Source organism: Notolabrus celidotus, chromosome 2 (genome assembly GCF_009762535.1).
Source record: "Notolabrus celidotus isolate fNotCel1 chromosome 2, fNotCel1.pri, whole genome shotgun sequence".
Taxonomy (NCBI): Eukaryota; Metazoa; Chordata; class Actinopteri; order Labriformes; family Labridae; genus Notolabrus; species Notolabrus celidotus.
The window spans coordinates 36,391,193-36,406,875 of NC_048273.1; the positions used below are offsets into that span (position 1 = coordinate 36,391,193).

The window sequence follows — 15,683 nt, forward strand, 5'->3', positions numbered from 1 at the left end:
AGCAGGTGATGTACAGTATTTCATGGACTTAGTATTAAATTCAAGTATTCTGTATAATGCAGTGGCATCAATCAGATTGAATCTAAAGAGATGCTAAATACTATTTACTGTATGGGATTTTTGAATCTATCATTTCTGTTAATTATTGCTCCAATATGGAGATTTTTTACTGTCCCACACAGTCCCAAGTACCCAAGACCCAAACTGTGACCCACACAGCTTTGGGTCAGCTTTTTATTATCATTCTTTTATGTTTCAGTCAATTAGGTCCATGTTGGTTCCCTTCTGTAACTGCAGGTCCTAGACCTTTTCAAGTTTATGCACAACAGAGTGGATCCAGACTCATAAATCCTTGCTGTGTGTGTCTGTGTAAACGTAGGAGTTAAAGTAGGAGGAGGAGAGGAAAGATGGAAAGTCATCAATTAGAGGGTTTATTTGATGTAAAAAACTTAAGTGCTATATTGATATTTGAAACATACTTTACATCTGAAATATTATTTGATATTATAAATGGTAAACTGGGGAAGCACCGAAACAATATTTTCAACATACTGATGAGGAAATGTCTCAAGGATTGACGCCGCGCCTCCATCTCCTCTCACCATGAGATTATCACCTTATTAAGGCGCTGACGGATTGTCGGATGAGCCTTGGAATTAAAGTGGTACACTTACCGTTAACCAAAGCACACATTCAACTAACTGATAAAACAGCAAAGATTCCTCAGATTGTTACCATCCACAGGAGGACAGATTGTTGTGTGGATCTCAATAACTCTGGTTTTGGTGTTTGTCTCGTTTTCTCTTGCTTTTCCTCCTCTACTTTGCCAATCTGATAAAGATCCCTGCAGGAGCTGTCGGTTATGATGTCATATCCCTTCCTTAAAGTCAGATTACTCAATAAAACCTAATTCATCTGAAAAATAAACACCAGCATACAGACCAGAACTTACTTATTTCTAAACTGGTTCATGGTCCGTCTGTGATAAGGGAGGAGATGGGCTATTTACTGCAGCCTGTCACCAGGGGGGAGCTCTAAAAGTTTTGACTTCACTTCAGGGGAGCTGTTGTTCATGTTTATATACAGTAAAGGTTTCATTGAATTAAAGGGGGCATGGCATGATGTAGGGTCTGTGATATGTCAAACAGTTCATCTCTCTTATATCTTTTCTATTTATTTATTAAGTCATGTCCAAAGAGGTTTATTGATGAATTTCCTGCCTTTAAATTTTCTGTCACCTGTGTAGACCGCGACTACCCTGTAATACAGGGGTTCCCAAAGTGTGGGTCGGGTCCTTTTTTGAAGTAATCTAAATTTGCTTATTTTACCCACTATTGTAAAACTATAGACAAACATAGTAGTTACATTTGAAATAAAACCCTGCAAATAAGTACATTTCATTAGTTTTTATGCCTTTCTTTGTTGCCAGATGACTCCTAAAGTTAGGGTTAGCTAACAGCTAATTAACAAAGGATCAGTAGCAGCAGGTTAATTCACATTAGCACAGGATACACAGCCACATGTGCACGTACAGTAGGTAAGCTAACTTTGAAGTATGAAGCAACATTTAACCACTTTGAGGGACAGATGGGGTCACAAGTCTTTGGCACCTATTTTGGGGTTCGTGAGCTGAAAAGTTTGGAACCCCTGCTGTAATCCAAAGTCTTTGATTAATCTCATATCAGCAGATTTCACTATATTTCTGCCACCCTCCACAGTGATGGCAGGTCTGTCACTGTGAAGAAATTGAGTAGAACTGTTGAATCTTATTTGAATGCAGTAACAGCAGAAGAGGTGTCACTGTAATAGTACAAACTGTCATTAACAGTCTCCTCTTTGTTCCCTCTCCTCTCAACAGATGTGAACTCATTCCAGCAGACGTCCAAATGGATCGAGGATGTGAGAACAGAGAGAGGAAGTGATGTCATCATCATGCTTGTCGGCAATAAAACAGACCTGGCAGATAAAAGGTGAGTATCTGCTGAGCTGGCCTCTTCGCTTCAGTTCATGCAGCTCGTCTCTCTACAGTTCAGCACTTTGTTTTTTCCTCTTGATGCCACAGATCAACCTGTCCTTTAGCCAATAGGAACATTCAGTGAGAACAAACATAATGAAAACATGAGACCGACTCCACAAGCTCCCTGCAGAGCAGATGATGTGATCAGCTGTGGAGACATGTTGCTGAATTAATCTGTATATTAATGAGACAGAACTGATTATCCTGATCTCTTTATAACTCTTTGATATTTGTCCTTATGAATTCAATATTAATGCCACTTCCTTTTTATATAACATGTAAGGAAATGAATGTCTCCAACATTACATATCAAATATCTATAACATATAAGGTGTTATAGCTCTCATAGTGGAACATTTGCCAACTCAGCTGCTTTTATCCCTTTTGAAATGAGGAAATGATTGCTCGCTTAGGGAAATTATTCACTGCTTTTACCCCTGGTGACAACTGAGCAATCATGGAAGGTGTGCACAAGGGAATTCTTTTTCATTTCTACACATATATGTATGTACACAGATGAAAAACTCTAAAAATGCCAGTGTAACAGAATGTATGAAAGAGCTGACAGGAAAAAGAAATGATTTGAAAAGGATATGGTTATACGGACGGAGTGAAACTGAAATGCCATGAGGCAGAGAGAAATAGAGGTGACAGAGAAAGGGGAAATAAATGGGAGGTTGTTGTGCTTGAGCTGTAATATGTTAGCTGTGCATGGAGACAGAAAATTATTGAGGCACATTCAAGATGCATTGTAATTAGTAAAACAAACATGTAAAATCCTGGCAATTCCTGCTCCTTTTTTATGTGAACACCTTTTACTGACATCATTTATGAAGTTTGTTCCCGAAGGTGCTGGATGTAGATAGACCCTAATTTCTAAGTCTCTTGAGATGCATTATCTATTTTTCAAGAGAGGCCTGCACAAAACAGACAGTAGAGCAGAGAAGTTAAGACATAGTAAGGTACTAAGATTAACTTTAATTGACCTTGTTCATGCTGCATGTTGGAGTTGTTATGACCCGTCACAGAGTTCACATGTGACGGGCACCATTGTTCTTTATCAGAAATCAGAATCAGAAATACTTTATTTATCCCAAGGGGGGAATTCAGTAATTACTGTTGCTCTATACACAATAAGTTATACAAATACAATAATAAGCTATGTAGAAAATAAGTACATGGTTGAAGTCCCCAGAGATCAGGAAGAGGGCACTCTGGTGGTCTGTCTGGAGATCAGGAAGAGGGTACTCTGATGGTCTGTCTGGGGTCTGGCTATGGCAGCGTTGAGAATGTTGGACACCGTAGTTGTGTTGGCAGAGGGGGGATGTAAACAGCTACCAGTCTGACATGTGAGATCTCCCTGTGCAGATGATATGGTCGGAGGCCCACAGAGCTCTTGCTGCTATCCCGGTCTGCTCAGACAGTCTGGAATCCGTCAATGCAGACGTTGTGGTCCGGAATATCCTAATGCAGCCACGTTTCCGTGAAGCACACCATGCTACATTCCTGAAACTCCTTCTGACTCCTGGCTAGTACTGTTAGCTCGTCCATATTATTATCCAGAGATCTCACGTTGCCCATGATGAGAGAGGAGAGACACGGCTTCTATCTCCTCTCCATAAACCTCCGTCTTCTCTTACCAGCTTTCCTCCCTCGTAGCTCTATGCCTCCTCTGCCTCAATGCGTCCTAACTCTCCAGAGTTCTGCAGAAACATCCAGCAGTTCTGCCAATTGGCGTGGGTAAAAACAAAAACAACTGGCCTTAGTTAACACATAACTATGCTTCAGTAAAGTTTCAAAGAGCTGCTGCCATGGCTTTAAACTTCAGGCCAGGATTCAATTTCTTGTTTCATAAAAGATATCTATAAATGTCAGTTTTAATTCTAGCTCTATCTACAGAGTTCAACTTATCTGCAGTAATTTACATGTGTGTCACAAAGTAGAGCATGCTTCTCTTACAGTCTTTGCATACATTAAATCAAGAGTCCTCATTAACGTTATAGAACATTTTTTAAAGTAAAGTAAAGAGGCTGATAGACGTGTGGTGTATTAATCTGTTGTTCCTTTGTACTTCTTAAGTACTGACAGTCCTCGGGGACTTCCTTTATCATGTGGACAGCTGTCATGGTTTCTGGTGGAGAAACTCAACACTTTCCCTGAAGCAGCTGTTCGTCTCTGGAACCTTTGACTGATCCGAGTGTGATTTTAAACAAACTTCAGGATGAAATTGTAGATAATGATGGTGGTTTCTGCAGGTTTTAAGTGTCCTTTGCATCGAATCAGACTACTTCTTGATCTCTGTCCTCACCTGAAAATGATGTATGAACCCATACTGGAAGCCAAATTTGCAAAGCGTTCAGAACATTTTCAACGTTGACATGAAAGTCTTAACGTAGAGATCAGCCATGCTCAAAATATGCACTCATTGCTGCATTTTCTGCATCATTTGCCCGTGCATGCATGCAACATTTGCAGCAGGAACGTGTCGAGGATACACTTTGAGCTGCAGAAAGAAATTCCCATCGGCAAACTGGTGTCTTAAATTCAATCTGTGGCTGACTGAAGGGGAAGAAGAAAAACTGCTGGTGATGGCAGTTTCCGGATTGTATCTCCTTAGATCTGTCAATAAATGTTCACAGCTGCTGTAACAATAGAGCAAAGGCTTTTGTTTTAGAGATGGTGATACATTTAAAGAGAATGAAATCTATATCCTCAAAGTAGCACTAATAAAACAAATGAATACACACAAACATACAGCAAGAGAGAAGCCTCGAATACTTTATTTTGTGTATTTTTCTGCATAAATCTTCCAAGCTGAGCGGGATGTTTGGTGCCGACTGAAATCACTTAGAAAAAACAATTAAGTAAAAACCATTGGACCCTTTCCCTTTAATTTATGTGCAATTTATCTTAAGTGTTATTAAGTTAGGTCTTAATAAGGTCTGGAAGTTTAAGCTCAAATACATGTCCCGTGGTGAGGAAATAAGGCTTTTAACTGCATTTACATCACCTCAGCATCCTCCACCAGTTTTCCTCTTCCTAGAAATAAATCTGCCTCCCTGTTTTCTGTACGAGCCTGACAGGAATGTGCCCTCATCAATGCAGCAAAAAAACTGCCTTTACCCTCTTTTCTTTCTTCACTTTATAAACTATAATACCCTGCAGTTTTTCTGTGTTCCACTTTCTTGCATTGTCTGAACCAATCATTGAAACGGTTTCACTTTTTCTGCCTCTTTTTCATTCATTGAGGGAAACTGAGGGTAACCATGTGTGACACTTCTCATGCAAATGCAGTTGCACATGCCAGAGAATGTTTCATTCATCCGAGAGATGATAAATGTTGCCGTCACCGTGTTACTGTGATGCTACACCAGAGAGGCTTTAAATAGCTGCAGTCATATTCAACTGATGAGGGTTACTTTCTTTTTATTCTGCATGTGACGACGTACAAAAATACATTCAATGGAACCAAATAAGTAGCAGAGAAGTATCGTGTCTGTGTGGTGAAGGAGTTGGCACCTGATCTGATCCGACGGCGCCTTGGCTGACATTGAGAAATGAGATGAAAATCATCTGACATCTCAATAAGAGGGGAGATAAAAGCATGGCAGGGATGTAATGTGTTTTCATCACGGACGACATATGATATTAATTGGATGTTAAATTGGGAGGTCTCAAACAAAATGAGCTGAAGGAATGAACAGTGAATGTTTTAGTACAAGTTAAAGCACAATCTAATGAAGTATAATTCTGCGTTAAAAGACAATATTTGAATTGGCTAAAACGTTGTTTGGATGTGACTTCACAAAAAAAATTGAGTATCATAAAGACGAACCAAGGTGAAGTCTTTAAGACATTTGATTTGATGTCCTTATTTCCAACCAATCGGCAACCTCCGGTCTCAAAATATGAAGCCCATGCAGAAGTGTTATAAACTGAAATTCATTAAGAATCCACTTGAGGCTGGCTGCAGAAACACCAGAAACCACATACACACCCATTCAAAGAAGACGATCTTTACAGCAGAAATAAACATGTTTACAACCTGGTTCAAAAAACAGCTTGGCTCTATGTAGCTAATCTCTCTATCGGCACACACTGTACGGGGGTGAATTTTTTCTAATGCGACCGTTCAGAAGATATTAAGATCACAAGTTTTTGCCCAAATAAGGACATGACTGACTTGACTGACAGTGAGGAACACACAGCTGTTGGCTAGGAGGCTCAAACTCTACCTCTTTACGTCACACTAAGTTTGGATGAGTTCAGTATAACCAATATGGCTGCCGCCTCCGATTGGCTTCAAAACAGCGCTCAGGAACAAATGGGTGACGTCACAGATATTACGTCCATTATTTATACTGTCTATTTTTTGAACATGTAAAAATATTATGTTTAAAAAAGTGATTTTATGCTTTTTCATATTTTAAATACAAATTAAGAATAAAAGGTGGTTGTCGACACTGTATATTGGCAAAGTTTCAAATTGCCAGGTAAACATGTGTTTGATCAACATCAGGTTGAGTCTGCAGGCTGCTCTGATCAGCTTGTCCAAAAAGTCACATGAGAATTTGCTCAAATTGTGACATCACTAGTTGGCGAACCTCCTTAAAAGTGCAAAATACATGTAAAATTCACCAAATAGAAACGTCCTGCTCTGTTGTTTGTGGCTGAGGATTTTCCTGTTATTCCCTTTCTGGTCAGATTTGGGGTCCAAAACATGCGACCATGTTTCATATTTAGTCATTTCAAATAGAGAAAGTCTGGTTGTCTCAATGAGGCCGACTTTGTGGCACGGCAACAGTGGAGGGGACTTCTGAATCGGTTCAGACGGAAGCTGAAATAAGGTCTTTTAAAGACACCATACTAAGATAAATAAAGAGTTTTTTGAGCTGTAAATCATGTAAAGCTGCTACAAAGCTGTCAGAGTGACAACAGCATAATACTCCCTCTTCAAGGATAGATTCACATCAGAAAAAACAATCTAAGGAGGCAAAGCCCAAATAATTGAGATTACAAATCTTAAAAGTGACATTTCAGGACAGAACTCCTCTGAAACTCTAAAAACCCTCATAGCGTGCAAGACCGTCTGAAGGATGCCACATATTCCACATTTATTATGCAATTTCCCTGCTAACTGTCAGTCTGATGATGAATAAGCCATAGTTATCTTTAAGTTGGAACTCAGACGCCTGCATCCAGAAATAGCCACAGCAGCACTGGAGCAACTCTTGTCAGGTGGTGTTATTATGTAAATACTTCTCTAGTGTGGTGTTTTCTGTTCTCGCTGCAGAAAGGATGAAATTCTCTTTCTTCTGCGCTGTGATAGAGGGAGGTGTTGGGAAGGGAGAGAGGGGGATTAGCTGGATGTAATGTTGTTGTGTTTAATGCTCTTCACAACCGGATAAGTTGGTGAAGAGCGAGTAGAGACAGCTTGTTACACCGCTGAGGGGTTTGAAAGTAAAGAATGGGTATTTTGGAGTTAGCCCATAGCTGTTTGTCTTTATCCTTTGTGTTGAGAGGAACAAAGAAGTCAGGCTGGTTACGTCATGGTTCTCCCTGCAGACCAGCGGCAGGTTGATTTAAAGAATTTAAGCAGTGAGCTGTGGACTCAGCCCGACTGCACCAAACCCTCTGTTTGTGTTAATAGACACCTGACACAGTCTCAATTTCACAGCCAGCACCTCGCAATCTCTGACAGAGTCATTAACTGTACTGCAAATGGGCCGTTATTAATTTCCTGCTGGACAATGTAATTAATCACACTCAGTCATTAGCTAATTAAGTCTGGTGTATTCTCACCAGCCTGGAATAACAGGAGCTGCAAATAACAGGTGTTAATTGTGTCTTTGCTGGTGAATATATGAAAAGATCTCCTGTCTTGTGTCGACATTACATGTCTAACATTTAACATAGACGGTGCATTATTTCTGATGAATGAATCAACAGTGCTTTAATGACAAGTCCCTTCTTTTACAGGCAAATCACAATTGAAGAGGGTGAACAGAGGGCTAAAGAGCTGAGCGTCATGTTCATAGAGACCAGCGCTAAGACGGGTTACAACGTCAAACAGGTGAGATCAACGGAACAGTTGTTTAAAGGTGTGTTAGGTATCAAATGAGAGACTCCAGGTCAAATACCACCAAGTCAAATATCCTAATCCCATATACTTACATTTTCAATCAATCAATCAATCAATCAATCAATCAATCAATCAATCAATCAATCAATCAATCAATCAATCAATCAATCAATCAATCAATCAATCAATCAATCAATCAATCAATCTTAATTCATATAGCACCTTTCATACAAATCGAATGCAACCCAGAGTTCTAAAATAAAATAGAGACTAATGCTCACCAATAATAAAATATATAAAATAAAGTGTGTAATTAAAATAAGTTAAAGCGTCAAATTAAAATTAAGAATATTAATAGTTAAAATTAATAATTTTAAAGGGTAAGGATAAGAGTTGAAAAAAAATGAAGGCTAAAAATATCAATAAAACTGAGTAGATAAAATAAAAAATTGAATGAATAAGAAAATAAAAATTAAAAAATATAAAAATGTAAAATTTAATAAGATAATTAAAAAATAATAATAATAATTGATGAAGGTGAAATGCTAGTACTGCAGTGCTGCTAAGATGCCCTGGCTGATAAATCTTATTCTCATAGTCATGTGATGGTACACACTCCCAAGAAATTAACATCATAAACATTATTGCCTTTTTCAAGTCAAAGTAAATCTGTGATGCAAAATGTGATCATTCCCTTGTACGAGTAATCACACAGCTACTAAAATATTCTTTAAAGCTGCTGTGAGGAACTTTAGTTTTGTATCGATTCTGGCGCCCCCTTGTGGACAAAGTGATACCTCTTATCTTTTGTCCTAAACATGCAAAAGTAGTGTTTTCAACAAAAGCCTCATCCTGTTGTGTTCAACAGTCAACTTTATCAGGCAATGTGATTACTTTCCATGAAAACAGTCAAATAAAGGCTGTTTCTGAAGCGAGATGTCCATCATCTGGTCTGACACCTACCCCCTCAGGGCGGTTTCAGGCATTAAAAATGACAACAGAGAAAGTGTCAGTGTTGCTGCTGATGGTCTCGTTTGCTATTGAAGGTCATAAAGAGGCATCAGGATCATTTTCAGTCTGTTTCTCAGCCAGTTCAAAACTCCTCACAGGGCCTTTAAATAGCCATGACTATGTGATTTTCCCAAATCCTGTTAGGCTGTAGTTTTGTACTATTTATCTTGCTCCATTATCTAATTTCTTCAGCAGCAAGGTTTTGTTTCAAAATACCAACAAAGCAGCATGTGAAGCCCTCCATATCAGCACAATACCATGTTGATCCTGATAATGTTGGATAACGATGAGCTCTTCTTTCCTCATAAAACGGGAGAAGTTTTCAATATTTTATTTTTTAAACATGCACGGTTAACATTCATTTACATCCGTCTGACATGATGTACAAACTAGTTCTTTTTAAGCAAACACTGGCCCTGCTTTTCACTGCATATCTTGCAACGTATCTATGTTTTAGCTATACTTTCCATCTGCAACACAAACTAAGAAAGGGTTTATCGTGTGAAATGTTAATAATGTTAATTCAAGTAAAGGGTCAGCATGTAATGAGTTGAAAATTATGAATATCTACACCTAATTATGTATTAAATCTCATCTCCTGCTAAAAAAATATAACAGTCAAATCCACTCAATCCTCATGCTCAGTCCTTTGCTGAATTTTAAACATTTTTCTTAATTATTTAATGGTTAGAGTTAGAGTCAAACCTGTCCTGAGGTTACATTAGGTTGCTCATGTATGTGCCTACTGTGCATGCATGAGATGCAAAACATGAACACTGCTCCATATCGTTACGCCATAAACTCCACAGGGTGCTTTAAAAGTATTTTTTTCCCCTGAGAGTACTTCTCATGCTAACAGGTAAATGTGGAGGAAGCATTCGATTTTCTCTGTGCCAGATGGTTTCACTTCCAAATGTTCAGCAACATTTAATAAGCAGCAAGTAGAATTTGTGGCTCGCAGATACAAAAAAGAAGAGTTGCCTGCTTCAACAAGAGTGATCTGTCTCTGTGCAGATGTTTGTTCAGGAAAACAATGACTGTCTGTTTAGTTAATAAGCAGCGAGATGAAGGGAAGCTGCATTGTGATTGTCAGTGAATGGTGTTGCTGGCAGACGTCTCTCTCAGTTCACAGCAGTGCAGACAGAGGAGGCCTTTATTTACCTTACTTTGGGACTTTAGGACTGTGGATTTACAGCAGAACACCAGGATGTAAAAACAAAGGTCACAGTGCTGCCTCCAAAGGCTGCAGTGTTCACTCTGTTTGGCTGTGTCATCACAAACCACTATGAGTCAGCTGATTTTAATATTTATGATATTTAAGAAGATTAGCTATATAATTGATTATTTTACTTTAAAAAAAATGTCATTCATCCTGTTATTTCGGTTAAGGTGTGGCCAAAGTACACAAGATTTAAAACATGCTCTGTTTTTTCTAATTTCACTTTTATCTACACTAATTTTTACATCTTTTTTATTGAATTAAATAAAAAAACAATACAAATATATCCAAGATATGGATGCTTAAAGCCAACTTAAGAGATGTAAAGATGCTTGCAAAACTAACCTGGAAAAATAAAGTTACAGCCAGGAAACCTGACCTCATCAATAATCTGATTGGTCCAGCACCAACTAAAAATGTTGTTTCTGGAAATACTTAAATGTGTCATGATGAATTAACTAAAAGAGGAGATCTTAAAACATCAAACATGTTAGTGCAGCTTTTCAGTTTACAGGATTATTTGCTTATGTTGGCTTTAATACTATAAATGCAAATAGGGAAGTACATGTCACTTCCTCATGTTGGATAGCAAATGAGAAATCAGTTGGTTTCACTCACTGCATCACTACATAGATAAAGTTTGTTAGCTACAAGAAAACACAATATTTATAGACTTAATGAAACTTGAGCAAGTCTGCAGGTCTGTATTTTAGTTTAAACGGAAGTTCTATAAGAAGTTAAAGCTCCTGTGAGGAGTTTTTAGCCCGTTATAAAACAGACAAAAATAATAATGATGCCTCTGAATGACTAACAAAAGTAAACTAAACCATCAGGAAAGTGATGGACTATTAATTCTTTTTTGGAACTGTTTTTTCACAGCTTGACACACAATTTCTACACCTATATAATGAAGAAAGAAAATAATAATAATAAAGAAAAGGAAAAAAAGAAACAATTTTTAAAATAAATTATATATATATAAAAAGTATACATGATAATAATAATACAAATAATGATAATGATAATGATAATAAAGATAATAAAAATAGAATAGTAAAAACAAGAATAAGACACGATGGACTTTTGTTAGGTAGTTACTTGTGATTAAACTGAAGGCAGGGGTAGGTGTCAGTGGAATGCATAAAGTGCATGCTGCTGAAAAAGCCTTTTTATTTATCTGTTGTTTTTTTTAATGCTAATGAAGCAGGAGAGATTACTTTCACAAATACAGGACATCATCTCGCCACAAGGGGCGCCATATTCAACACAAACTGAAAGTTCCTAACTGCAGCTTTAAGTGACATTTTTTCTAAAACTGAAGCAAACTTTGAAATGTTTACAGAAACATGAAATATGTTTGCAGGGATTTTGCCTTCAGTGCTAAACTTAAATCTCCCTACTGTTTGTACATTTAACCACTGGTACTGTTTGACAGTAAATACAATGATGAACATGAACTTAAAAGGCTAACTGTACAGGAGGAACACATTATGAACACGTCTAACTGGAGTGTCCTGGTTTCTTTCTTTCAGCTGTTTCGTCGTGTGGCAGCTGCTCTTCCGGGAATGGAAAGTATGCAAGAAACAAGCAAAGAAGGGAGTATCCTTTGACCCATTTACATGAGATGATGAGCATACCCCAGTTTTAAAATCACATGTGAACAGACTGAGCTCACAGGTAACAATTCCTCATTTTAATGCCAAGGTGCTGCTTCTAAATTAAAGTAGCCCCAGAAGTGATGTCTGCAGACTGGCACCTGTTTCATAAGGTGTCAGCTCCCCGTCCAATTAAGAGTGTTTTCAACGGAACACAGCAGCTTAATGTTTCCAGCCCTGGTGTCTCATGCTTCAGGAGGGCTGCTGGAGGGTCAGACTGTGGGTGTCTGCAGTTTTGTCTGTGGTGGGTGTGCAGGTCTGCTCATTTAAACAATGACAAGAGCTGCATACTACCCAGCTAACAGGCACTGCATATCTGCTGCTGTCAGCTGAGCACGTCACACCTCCACCTGTGGAGGATCTTTAGGAGGCTGCAGATTTGTATTCCCTCACTCCTCTCAACATTTATCCCTCATGAAGTTCCATCTAAACCTGCAGAATATGAGCTGTTCCACATTCATTGAGAGCTCCTCAGACAGTTTTTCACTTTTATGACTTAAAACAAACACAGACGTGAATGTATTTGTTTTGACTACATTTATATTGGAGTGTTTCTGTGGAATAAAACAGAAACACAGACACACACACAAAGTGTTTGTATCACATGTCAGAGGAGATAAATACAGCAGCTGAGACAGACTGAAGCTGTAATTTTCATCAGTATCTCAGAGAAGCCTCAGGCTGTCTCTGCTCCACTCATGCTTCTCCAATAATTTTCACATCTGTAAGTACATCAGACACGGGAAACAATAATGCAGCCTACACTTGACTCCAGCTCCTTCAGATGATTGTTGTATTCTTCAGTTAAAGAGGCGTTTAACGCATGATGTATAAATGCTCTCAACTTTGATTGGTCTCGTTCTCATAGAGAACCGTTTAGCTACTGAGATGATGTTTTGATTTGGACCCCTGCAACTCTGTGTTTACAGTAATCAAAGCATATAAAGTAGCTGGTTTAACTGAGACTATTGTGATAGTCTGCAGCTCTGCAGCCTCACTTTTTCTTCTTGTGCTGTAAAGGCTTTCATTGATTTTTTTCTTTCATACAGAAAAATAATAAAACAAATCACAAATAATGAACAAAATGAAACTTCACAAACAAACCGAGATGAAAACATCATCTCACAAACGCTGAAATCTATCATCACAGCACCACTCCAAGAGAGTACAGAGCCCTGAAGGGATGTGGAGGATCATCTTTTCAGTTCAATCCTGAGAAACTCTCTCACGATCCTGGGACATTTCTGCAAGATCTCACACAAAATTTTCATTTGTTATCTAGTATCTCTTTTTTGTAGTATCACAAAGTAAAAACCAATCATCTATGAAGTGTTTTGTAGACGCTCGAGTCAGGGCCGTCTTTGCTAAGCAGCTACTTTAAGTTAAACAGCTCAAAGGAAGGCTTGTCGAGATTAGAATCAGGTTGTAGCTTACTGTATGCATTACTGAGGCTAAAAAGAGGTTGAATGTATTGCAGAATTCACCTGAATAAAATATGTTTGTCAGATCTTGCAAAAAATCCTCAGGGTCTCGAGAACATTTCACAGGAAGTTGATAACATTTATGGGATATCAAGAAAGTTTCACAATGAAAAATAGTTTCTTTAAGGGGTGCTGGTGTAATGTAGGTGACCAACTCTATGGGCTGTGTGCAAGAACAGAGGACGATGAGACGAAACTTCTAGTCCAAATAATATTTATTGTAACTGATCCAACTGGTTAGTCTGTTGAAAATGATCAGACAAAGGTAACAAAGATTATGGTGATGGTTATCATTCATACCATCAAATTGACAACTGTAAATAAATATGTATACATCTATAAGATAAACTAAAAAAACTAAACACTTTAAATAAAGGCAAACTCACAGAGGGAGGGGGGAGGGGGGGTTTCTACACTCAGGGTGTAATGCAATTTTTTGTTCTCCATGTGTTTTCAGGGTCTCTGTAAGAAAAAAGGAAACAAACAAACCACATAATTAGGTGTCAACCAACTCAGCCAAATTCAGTCACATGGTTTCCATGCTCTAAGCTCTGTGGCTCAAATGAGAACTAATCTAGACTCAACTAGATCATACCGAGTAATGATGGCCTCCTAAAATCAGCTTCATGCATGAATCTCTGTCTAATAGTAATGCCATTGACTCCAAGTTGCTCCCAGCAAATGCGAAATTTTGTTAAATGTTGTGTTGCTTTGTTGTTTTTATGGCACATTTCAGCATAAATGCATTCTAAAGCATCATGACCAGGGGCAAAAGAAACACAGAGGAGTTTGATAAATAATTATGAGTTGTTTAAAATGCAAGAGATTAAACATAACAGTCAATAAAAAGTTAAAAATAACAACACAATTGTAAAATATAACTAAAAGTTACTGTGCAGTGTTATAAACTACTGAAGAGGATTAGGGCCACTGAAAACAATAAAAAAAAATGAAGGTCCAGTATATATTTTTCATTATTATTATTATGTAAAAAAGTCAGAATTCTGACTTTAATCTCAGAGAATTCTGACTTTAATCTTGGAATTCAGAATTTAATCTCAGAATTCTGACTTTATTTTTAGAATTCTGACTTTAACCTCAGAGAATTCTGATTTAAATCTTAGAATTCTGACTTTAATCTCAGAGTTCTGACTTTTTTTTTCAGAATTCTGACTTTAATCTCAGAGTTCTGATTTAAATCTCAGAATTCTGACTTTAATCTCAGAATAATAACAAAAAGAATACATTGGACCTTCTTTTTTTGTTTTGTTTTCAGTGGCCCTAATCCTCTTTCGTGATAAATTCAGTATTTATTCATGAGATAAATTGAATCCGAAGCAGCTATAGACAGGAGAGTCATCAGTCTGCATCCCCAGCAGCCTGAGAGTTTCAATGGACCTGCAGTTTTCTGGGATTTAGTTCAGGATTTATGGAGCATAAAAACTGAACACTGTTTGGTTTGGTTCTGACTCTGGAGACGGAGGGCGGATCACCTGTCACCTGTCATGGCATGGTTTGAAGACTTTCAGAGGATCACACATGGATTTGGTCTTAAAACCATTCACCGCTCTGTAAACCATCAGCTGTGTTTTAAAATCGACTCGTCTGATTTAAAAATCAGCAGCTTTTGATACTGTCACAGTTTCTCCTCTGACAGCAGCAATCCTCCGTTTCCTCCTCGACACACAAAGCCATGGTCCGTCTCTATGGTAACTGTGAGTGAATTATGGAATTGCTTTTGATTTTATCCGAGTGTATATAGCTCTCCTGTAAGTCCTTCAGTGTAAAGCTGTCTCACAGAGCCTCCAGATTAACACTGTAGCATTTATCTACTCAAACGTAAACATAACTCTTAAGCTGGCCTTGGTGTAGTGAAGGAATACCTACATCTATCTCCCTCTGGTTAGAACACACTCATCATTTACCGACAGTCCAGCGTCTGCAAACTGCCCGGCCTCCGTAATAAACTCAGCGACCTAACAGCCCTGCAAACTGTTCCGATCCCCCCTCAGCGTTTTATTCCAGCCGTATTTCATTTCTATAAAGCATCGCTCACATTTTGCCAATTACCTTTATCTCTCTTCCTGTTTCTTTATTCCTCTCCTAATGAGGATAATGGATGAGGGAGGGAGCTGTATGAGGTAGAGGTGTGGTGATGGATGGCAGCTGATGACAGTCTGTCAGCGGCTCTGTGCCTCTGCTGACACCGTCACTTAAT

General features: G+C 38.2%; 1 protein-coding gene across 2 annotated transcripts in view; it reads left to right on the top strand.

Moving 5' to 3' along the window:
• The window catches only part of rab6ba (RAB6B, member RAS oncogene family a), a 97,393-nt gene that overhangs the window by 71,121 nt on the left and 10,589 nt on the right, over positions 1–15,683 (top strand). For both annotated transcript variants that reach the window (XM_034674915.1, XM_034674905.1), the window contains exons 5-7: positions 1,859–1,970; positions 7,997–8,090; positions 11,862–11,928. In XM_034674915.1, the coding sequence (XP_034530806.1) occupies positions 1,859–1,970; positions 7,997–8,090; positions 11,862–11,928 (273 nt within the window). The remainder of the gene's footprint in view (positions 1–1,858; positions 1,971–7,996; positions 8,091–11,861; positions 11,929–15,683) is intronic.